Source organism: Bactrocera latifrons, unplaced genomic scaffold (assembly GCF_001853355.1).
Source record: "Bactrocera latifrons isolate USDA-ARS-PBARC rearing strain unplaced genomic scaffold, ASM185335v1 scaffold_124, whole genome shotgun sequence".
NCBI classification, from domain to species: domain Eukaryota; kingdom Metazoa; phylum Arthropoda; class Insecta; order Diptera; family Tephritidae; genus Bactrocera; species Bactrocera latifrons.
This window is the reverse complement of record NW_017534675.1, coordinates 859677-870209: the sequence shown is the minus strand read 5'-3', so window position 1 is coordinate 870209 and position 10533 is coordinate 859677. Positions and strand designations below refer to the sequence as shown.

General features: G+C 33.1%; 1 protein-coding gene across 1 annotated transcript in view; it reads left to right on the top strand.

Annotated features, from left to right (window-relative positions):
- Nucleotides 1-9863, top strand: part of LOC108978621 (trehalose-phosphate phosphatase B) — a 13762-nt gene extending 3899 nt beyond the window's left edge. The window contains exon 4 of the mRNA XM_018948998.1: nucleotides 9567-9863. Within this exon, the coding sequence (XP_018804543.1) occupies nucleotides 9567-9817 (251 nt within the window). The 3' untranslated portion in view covers nucleotides 9818-9863. The remainder of the gene's footprint in view (nucleotides 1-9566) is intronic.
- The last annotated feature ends 670 nt before the right edge of the window (nucleotides 9864-10533 follow it).

Here is a 10533-nt window from a genome sequence, read left to right as displayed (position 1 = left end):
AAAAAACTTTACTAAAATTTTGTTTATATTATATTGGAAGTTGAAAAAGATTTCGAAAACATTTATTATATTTATATTAAAACCCCTTTTTTGAAAGTCAATAATAAAGCTTTAACCAGCAAGCGCAACCACTAATTAAATTTTGTATAACGGTTAACCGCAGTTTAGCTGTTCATTAATTTTCAACGCAGAATCTCTAGAGATTTTTTAGTTTTTAGGGCTGCGTGATTAAAGTAATACTCATATGGTAGCTTATTTCGCTAAAATTTGTCAAAAAACTCAACAAAATAAATTTATGATCTCATATACACTAAACAAAAATATAAAAATATATTTCGAAAGTAAGGAAAAAACTAACAGCTGTCAATATTTGTCGCAGTAAAACTTAAAGATTTACAGTATTCTGCATTCTAGTTTTGTAGGCCGACAAAAGCTGTAGCCAGCCACTGTGATTAATTGTTAGGGATGCCAAAGAAAAAATAGAATAGAACAAAACAAAGAAATGTTAGAAAATATTATATACTAAGAAGTATATATTAGTAGAGTACCATACASATTAAAAATAAAAAAGAAACTAAGTAGGTCAATATCTATATATGCGGTACAAAGACAATACTKAAGTCAAGTGAAGATTCAGGAATCTCTGATTTTTATAACTTATAAACATTTCATTAAAAATTTTGAATCGATATCATCATGATATAATTCCTTTTTTGTTGGAATATACATTTTGTTAGCCTAGGTGTCATTTGGTTAAATGGCTTATTTAGAAATATCGCCCACCAACTGCTATATGTAGTCCTTTTTGAAGCCTTAGAAAGGAAAAACTCCTGTGTTGAACAGGCGATTAATTTCCATTCCCGCCAGTTCGGTGGGATGTCTGAAGGTATGCCCTGCTAAGTGTTTAAGTATTGACCTCACAAACGCGGGAGAGTCAAGAAGGAAGTGTTGAGTTGTTTCCAACTCATCTTCATCCCTACAGATTCTGGTAAGATTTCCAGCCTTACAATATAGACGCCAATAGGGCAACGGGCTGTTAAAAGTCCCACAACTAGGGAGAGAATAGCCTTACTGAGTGCAAAGAGATCACTAATTTTTTTCGATCTATCGTGAGCCAATAGGCTTTTGCGATATCACATGTACCGATGGTGGTCCAGCGCTGGACAAGCTTCCGCTTATCCCAGCTATCCAATAGTAGAACACAAGAGGATAAGGGAGCACTGACTTGCTACTTTTCTACTGATAGCAGTACTAGGGGGCCTTTCTTTACTGGCTCATCAGCTTTACCATTTCCAGCGATTCCGCTGTGGACTGGCTATCATACCAGTCTTATCTCAAACACACTCGATGCTATTGATAGCGAGTTGAGACACTCTTTGACCTGCCCTGAACGCACTATTAATAAGTTCAAGACTAGTATCGCCGCCCTGCTATCTGAGTGGATGGTCACTTCTCTGAAGCAGGCTGCACTCGGGAGGAACAACCGCGGMTCGGAAATAACTGCAATAGTCAGAAAGTCTATAGCTGGAGTTGATAGAGAGCTCTTGACAGTAAACCCCACCCATCCGTAAAGAAGCTCACTGACCCCCTTCTTTGAAATATGCCTTATTATATTCATAGAGAAAATTTCGATTTATTACTTTGTACCTAGTTATGGGTATTTGTACACTATCGATATGCTTTTTTGAGTAAGGCATATTGAACTCATGTAACGGCAGAATATTTAAATATCAGCAACCTTACATCTATTAAACAGCCTCTGGCCTTTGTTATCAGAGAAAAATGATGCCATTTTTACTCTCGTTTTCCTATTTTTGTGTCTAGTAATTCTCATGACTCAGATATTTCAGCAGTTTCAACTAGACTTTCGCAGTTTGGTGTATTATACAATCTCCGAAAATGGCTATGCGAAATTTAAATATTTTAAAATTAATTAAATTATTTCTTGAACACACCTCGTATATTACATTGCCATAATCAAACTATTTAACTCAATATGAGTCAAAATCTGCCCGATTTTCCAAAAAATGTAGACTATTCATTCTAAAGGTCTCCTTTTCGATTGTTAGAAAGCGCTGTTGAAAATTTTATTTATAAATTTATCTTTTAAATATCAAAATTGGTAACGCGGTAGAGAAAGTGAGATCCGTGAGCAATTAAACACAACGTTTCAAGCACCAGTTGAGAAGAATGGACCAATGACTCTGTGATCAACAGTTTCAATGGTGAATCTGCATATCATATTCACCGACGGATGAAAATGTGAAACAGGAACAGAAGCGAGTTTTTTCTTCAGTAGTAATCTATGCGCAGAAGGTAGCTTCAAACTAAATGATATTCAGTATTTCACGTCGAAATTGTTGGTTTAACAGRGGGTGCCAAGTGGGCTTCTGCTCTAACTAGGAAGTCTATAAGTTTAAATTTTTTTATTTTAATTTTTCTAACTTCTATGTAATAATGAATTTCCTGCTGAAATTACATATTAATAAATATTTTAAATATTTAATAGTTTGGCAGTTAAAAARCTATGTTCATATAAATAACTCGGTTTTGAAAAATAATATTTTTTTAAATTGTAACAAAAAATTTTTTACCAAATGTGACTTCAGCCTCAGTCTTCGAAAAGCAAAAATATTTTTAAACATAATTTCATTTGTCGTTTAAAAATTTGTGTATTCCTCCACCATTTTGTATACTCATCTAAAATTTTTATTGCCACTCAGCTGTTTGAGGCATTCAAGAATCTCCTTCCAGTGTGACAACAAATTAGTCAATTTTATTTTATTACTTTGTCAATTAAAAAAAAAAAGTTGACTCCAATGCATGTGCACCAAGAGTGTTCCATAATTTTTAAAAATAACAATGCTCGCTCTCCATTGTGCACCGTTGCTGAGTGTTTAGCCTACTTCCATAGAAAACATTGGTGCCGTCTGCATTTGAATTATGCAAAACGCAACGTTTGCGCTGACGTTGAAGTAAAATTTAATACGGTACTTATGCAGAAGCAACAGCATGTGAGTGTGTTTGTGTGTGTGTGATACTGCAATGTGACTTTATAAATRTGAGGGTGTTTATTATATACATAARAGAAACTTATGTAAAGTATATGCCACATACATATGTTGCTGATGCTGCAGCTTTCTTGCAGYTGAGTTTTCAAAAAACTTGCAAAACATGCAAATTCTTCAAATTCCGCAATAAAAATATTCTAACTACACTATAAATASAGAGAAGTCTAGATATATTAACTGCGATTTGCAATTAAACTATTTGCGAAATAATTATTTTTACCAAAATCGATAAACGAACAGTAATTATAGACTTAATGTAATTTGCTTTTGTAAATATACAAGAAAGTACAAAATCGTTTGCATTCAAAACCATAAATTGGTGTGGCTTTTGTGGTTTATGTAATTTTGCACAATTCTCGGATGCTCAAATTTATAATAGTGCGGCATTAAGAAAATAAACATTTCAATTTGTAATTTGCATTAAATTATTTATTTTGCTACTTGGCAATTTTGAATATTTTGAAAATTCAGTCACCCGGCCGCCAAATACTGATCGTATAGCATCATCGCCCAGAAGATTGATCGACAAATGGGCGGCGGCAGGCCGACAGATGGCCGAGAATGGCTGTTTGATAATTTCAGCGAATTGCGAATTGCTCAACAAGCAAACRCATTAAGTAAAAAAATATGCAACACTTCAAAAGCAAACAAATTATGCAAATGTCACCATTCAATAATATTTTTGTCCCCGCTTTGAGGGATTTGCTTCAAAAGAAAATAATAACAGAAATAAACAAAATCTAATTGAGTTGATATTTCGTTGATGAATTGTACGGGGGAGATATTTGGGGGAAAAATGAGGTGAAAAGAGAAACAAAAATACTTTGAAGCTCCAACAAAAATAGTAGGACTTTGTTTTGTTTCAATTCGTAATTTTTTCTTCGAAATCTGGGGGGAACGATATTGAGGTAATCCGCCTTGGTYCCAACACACTTCTGCCAGAATAGCTTTCAATCGATAATCAAGGAAACTTGTCTACATAGCCTTGTTTTTTGACCAGCTATTACGTGGTTTTTCGGTTTCGGTTCACCTTTGCCACGTCGTAATCATAGCTGCAAGACTTATCGCCAGTAACAATGCGTTTCATAACATCCTGGTAGTCGGAAAGCAATGTTTCACAGATGTTAAGGCGACACTGTTTTTCAATAAAAAATGAGTGATTTTGAAACCAATCGTGCTTTTACTTTTCTCAGTCCCAAATGCTCTTTCAAAATGGTTTTGTCTGATCCTTCCAATATTGTAACGATGATCTCGTTAAGATCTCTGACTGTTAATCGTCGATTCTCATGCACCAATTCCTTTTTTTTTTTATATATGTGTCGATTGTCAGTTGATGTTGATGGCCGTCCTGTGACGTGAACACGTTCTCGACGCTCCTTGAATAATTTGTACCAATCAGAAATACTTGGCATAACAGAAGGTGTTAAGTGGGCTTTTGCTCATTAACTTTATAGTGGCCAGCCAGGCTGCAATTAAGTCTTTCCGTAGCGCCAATACTGACTCTCTGTAAGCAAGTAATAACTGGACTCTTACGTTGTAACTCGGTTAATACAGACTGAGTACCCAGACAGCAAAGAAACGAAAAGGCAGACAAGTTGAGCCGCTATTGGGCAGCTTCCCTTAGCTGGTCCAGATCATTCTAGAGATCATTACAGGGCCTACCTTTAATATTACACCTTCAGAAAATGGGAAAAGTGGATTCGGCGGAATATGAAGCATACACGGAGGATGATGACACGCTGGAACATATCTTTACAAATGCCCAGCCCTCAGATGAATGAGACCGGTTGTATTCTATGGCTCCTAATGCTCAAACTTATGAAACATTGTGCATCAAGAGTGGACTGGCGCTCTCGCGTCTCTCTTTTCCATCAGCCTATATATTCCTCCTATTATTTAATTGTGTTAGATATTTATTTTTTCTGATTTTATATTATTATCTTTGTATATATTTTTAAATCAGGCGTTATAAGAATTTCCATACACTATGTATCTTTCTACCGAGCGAAGTCTTCTAATTAAGCACTAGCGCTACACACTTGTTTGTTTACGAATTGTTTAATTAATTCTTCCATTTAACCATATAACCAATTAAATAAYCATTGTATACTATAATATTGGCATTCCTTCTGAAGTATTTATATACATACACAAAAGTTTATTAGAGTAGCCGAAAAATATTTCAAAAGTGATTTGCAAAATTGATTGGATGAAATTATTTGTGTGCAGTAGTTTTGAAAATAATACATACATATGTATATACTTATGTRTATGTATACTTGCCTTCAGAAATCATCTTCTTTTTGCCAAGCCTCTGTTCTAGCTGTTCTAGCTCTAATCGCATCAGTTCTGCGTCAACAAATGCAGCAGCATACCTTCTGCTGAGTAATTTGGCGTCCGATTATTTCTCTTACATATTAATTTTACTAATGTGATTGAACAGAAACAGAAATTGCTTGACAAAAATGCACTCACTCAAATATTTATTTATTTTGCAGACTTGGCCTCAGCTGCACTTTCTGCTGTCATTTAGTTGTCTGCGCTTTGACTTGCCGCTGTCAAATTGCGCCTGGTGCCTGATTCAGTGCCTGATTCAATAAAATTTCTCACTCCTTTCCCTTTCCGAATGCTATTTATATGCCCATGCAGTGATGCACTGAGGGCCAAAAGCAGACATAATGCAAGATTTTTTTTACCGAAGCAGCTGCATATATTCATTAAAAACAAAAACAAAAAAAGTTTCGTAAAAATTTCAAATCCCACAAAGCCGCTGTCGCATAATCTAATACGCGTGGAAATATACTGTGTGCGCACTTTTCACCGTCACGCCTACAAATTAGTTGTCGTCTTTTTTATTTTCTGTTTTCTCTTCACAGTTTTTAAGTTTTCGCTAAAAATAAAATGATCCTCTTTTCATTGTGTAATTGTGTGTGTCTCCACTAGCGTAGACAGTGGTCTTAGCAGCGCGGGAGTGCCTCACATATGGCAGCGACTGTTTGTTGCATTGCTTCGCTCACTCCCCTACTTACTTACATAGGTGCACAAAAGTTGGTATATTTTTTCAAAAGCTCGTTTTATTTTTTTCCCGTTTTTTTGGTGTTTTGAAAATTATTTGTTCGAAATATTTCTCTACTTTTTTGCTTTATTTCAGTTGTTGGCTATACTAAATTTTTTATGCGTTTCTTTTGATATTTTTCCGTTGTTTTCCACTTTGGTTTCACTTTGTTTGTGTTAAATTGTGTGATTTATGATATTTTAGCAACAGTTTTTCATGTATAAAGTTATTTTTTGCCGAATTTGAGTTTGTTTTCTAGCGATTTCCTAGCAGAAAATATTTTAAGTACAAAAAGCTGAGTTAAAAATAAATAATTAAACTTTTTGCTGCATAGTTTCATTTGTTTTGAGATTTTATCACTTGTGAATAAAACATAAATTTATATTTTTTTATAAATTTGAACAGAATTATGTTAAAATGGCGCCTGAAAAATATAAGAAAAATATGTGTAATTTAGTTAGAGATTTATTTAAACATTTGTAAAAGCTATTATATCATAAATAGGGTATATTCAGTCTGTCAAGAGGTTTGTAACACTCAGATGAAACATCGGAGAACTTTTTAAATATACATATATTACATATGTTTAACATTGTAAGGTAAATCGATTGCATAGCTCTCTCTGCTCGCTCGTCTCAATAAACCCWAAACTAGTCTCTTAGTTTATGAGACATTCATCTGGCATGTCCTTTTCTACCAAAGAAGCAGCATATTTGTCGGAACCACCGATACTAGACCTCTCTAGAATATAGCTGACATTTAAATGGATCGACCAAAATCAGGTCCTTATATGTATGTAAATGATAGTCGAGAGCGGTTTAGATTAAACGTTCCAAATCAAGATGAAGAACTTTTTTAACCCTTTTATGCTATAAGAAATGCACCTGTRAGCAATATTTTAGCTTCGGTATAACCGAAATTATCGTTTGTGCTTGTTTTCATGTAATTAGATTTGGTTTAATTCGAAAAACAGAAATAAAGAACCTTTTCCGGCTAGTAAATAATGCCAGCTAGATAATTTTGCAATATTTTTATATGCCAAAAATTAATTTCTCAATTATCGTAAGAGATATCATTTAGCATTTTGAGGGGTTTATAATATATCTGAAAAATTTCGTGATCTTTACACTTCCAAAACATCAATCAATTTTAGCTGCCTTGTAGTGTTTATCCATCTACATGGACAGGGATCACATCACTTCTATCGCGCCCAGCAAGCTCCGGGAATTGTTCAGATGCTGGACCTGATATAGGAAAGGGCACAATAGTCCCTAGGTGGCAGTGCTAAACSTTAATTATTTTCTATCTATCTAGTATTTATGATCCTTATATTGGTTATACCTATTGAAAGCTCTGTTCCACATGTTTTCTGGGTCATACTAATAATTAAAAAGTACAAAATATTACTCTCTCGCGAGTGTCAAAGGTATTTGAAAATGTGTCAAACATTCATGTAACGTTATAAGCCTCAAACCAGCCGTCATTTACATTCGTTTTTGTGCTTTAAGGGATTACAAGGATTTCCTCGGGTAAAAACAGCAATTTTCAAAAAAATTTTCTTATGTAAAAAATAAATTTTGTATTCTGCTCTGAACCAAAAATTGTCGGTTTAACGTTGGCATTTACGAGCAGATGTGTCTGAAAAAAGTGTAACGTGTGAAGATCGTGAAAATGAAGATCATTTATAATCCGAAAATGGAACATATTCGATACAAACTTTCTTTTGCGATACATATGTATATATATGTATATATTTAGCGTTGTTTTGGCAACGAAARTGAAAACGTGTTATTTCGACTTAATACTTTTTAGACCAAAGTTGCCAATTTTAACTATACAAAAATGTTGTTAAAAATTAAACTTTTCGAAAATCGAAATAAATTATTTTACTTTTATTTTATTTTATTTTACTTATATAATATGTGAGTACATATCGATGTAAAAATTTTTGCACTGGAAACATTAGCCAAAAATAATCTCTTCATAGACTCCTATTTAATTACAATTGTTGAAATATTATGGATATATACATATGTATGTGTGCAAATGTACCGTTTCTGCATGGCGAATTCTCCTGCTGTGTTGTGTATGCAATCAAAAATTTTATGTTCGTACATATGTAYGTAATTAATTAATTGCTACTGAGTGGGTGTTATTTGGGTAATAGTATTTTTATTACATTCGTGTTAAACAAGCAACAAGTTGAGAATGCGAAAAAAGATAATGATGAACGCAGGATATAAAAACAAAAATTAAAATGAAATAAAATGCAAAATTATGACAATTTCACACTGACACGTTGGACAAAAAAAATTGAAGATAATAAATAATAAAAAAAAAAAAAAATTGACGTAAGCAAACATAGCACAAACATATATTATTTTTTGGCAAATTTTAGAAATTTAAATTACTGCAATGTTTTTTGTTTATTTTTTGCTGTTTTTTCTAAAAAAAATTATGAACTAAAAATAAATTTCACATTTATACAGCAATTTTAATTAAATTTATTAATTTTTTCAACATTAAGAAAAATTTATTCACACATTTGCATCGATCAGGTCATTTATCTCTTACATAGTCTTTAAATTATGTATATTTATAAATGTTTTTTATTATAAAGGTGGTAATTTGTAGAAATAAAAAATATATATAATTTTAATAAAATATCATCAAAGGACATTTAAAAATCATTGTGCAAAAATATATTTTCATTAAAAACCAAAATAAAAATTAGAAAAAAATCTAAAATTGTATTTGGAAAAAAAAAAATGTGGGCTTCCGTCACTTAAGCTCAGCTTTACCTAACCAACACTCCTTTTCTCGTTAAATAACTTTTTTTCTAATTAAAACTTAGCTGACAGATGGTGGTTGATTAGACATTGAGAAAACGGGCCTTAGACATCTTCTTTTTTACTTGTACAATAGCGAATGGAACAAAAAAACTGGTATAAAGCACATAGACTGGCATAAAAACTTAACTGACAGAGCGCTGCTGACCAGGCATTGAGAAAATGACCTTTAGACATTTTTTTTTACATTTTAATGCTTCTTTGATTAGYCAAGTTTTAGACAGTGGCGAATCGAACAAAGAAAATAGTATAAGACACATAAACTGGCATAAAAAATAGCGATAGCAAGCGACTACATAACTTGGAATAGGCMACTAATAATCTTGTTGTTGTGGAAGGTTGAGTTCAAACATTGCGACCGTAGTAGTGATTCATCAGGGATGATCTTAAAATATTAGACTAAAGTTTTCAAAAACTTAATTATGCAAATACTCGAAAAAAYAACAGTTTAGGTCAAGTAACTCCAATTTTACAGTTTGGTCGCCAGGTGTGAACGGTGGTTGCCCATAAGACAATATATTAAATAAAAAATATTTCATTTCGAAAACTTAAACTCAAACACCATTCTCCTCTTTCCTTTTTTATTAACAGGTGAGGGCGCCAAAATGATTTTGGAGAAACACTTCGAAGCCGATTGGGCCAAGAAACTGAAGATCATTTATGCGGGTGACGACACCACCGATGAGGATGCCATCAAAGTACTCCATGGCTTGGGCAAAACTTTCCGCGTCTCTGAGCTGCCAACACTGAAGACTTATGCCAATTATCAAATCAAAACCGTCGAAGAAGTTGGCTGGCTACTGAAAGCCATTCAATCGGTCTATGAGGTCAAGAAGAAATAAACATAGAAGTCAATATTTAAAATTCCAACAAACAAACAAAAAAAAATGAGTAAACAGAAGGCGATAATTGTGTAGCGTTTTTATTTAACAACAACAAAAATACATTTTTATACTTGTATGTAGCAAGGAAACAATCACTATATAAAACAAAATTATTATACTCTTACTGGACCACTAATTTTTGATTTAATTATAAATTATATAATTACGCATTAATTGTATTTACAAAGTGTTAAAAGAAATTCAATGTTTTTAAGGTCTAAAGGTGTGCGTTCATAAAAATTTTTGAAGAAAAATAWTATAAACTACAATGGTTGTTTTATTTTGCGCTTAAGAAAATAATTATGGAGGCTCCTAGAAGGCTTCTTTGGCATAAGTTCTCACGTAAACGGGGAATCGTAACCGGAACGGAACCGGACTTTTATTTAAATAACTTCTGTCGTTACAACAACAAAACAGGAAGACTTAATTCATTATTTGAGATAATAGGGTCAATTACGTTCCATTGTTATTGTTGTAGCGGCATATATGTATGTATTATCTACAAATAGTTGCGAAAAATACTTCGGATATGACCATAGCCTAGTTTTTGTTGCTGTTGTTGTAGCGGCAGAACCGTACCCTAGTCGAATAAACTCGCCTACCGTAGGTAGGCACGTAAATTTCCTTTCCCCTTCATGTACGTATGTATGTTGGATTGATCGTATCGAAAATTA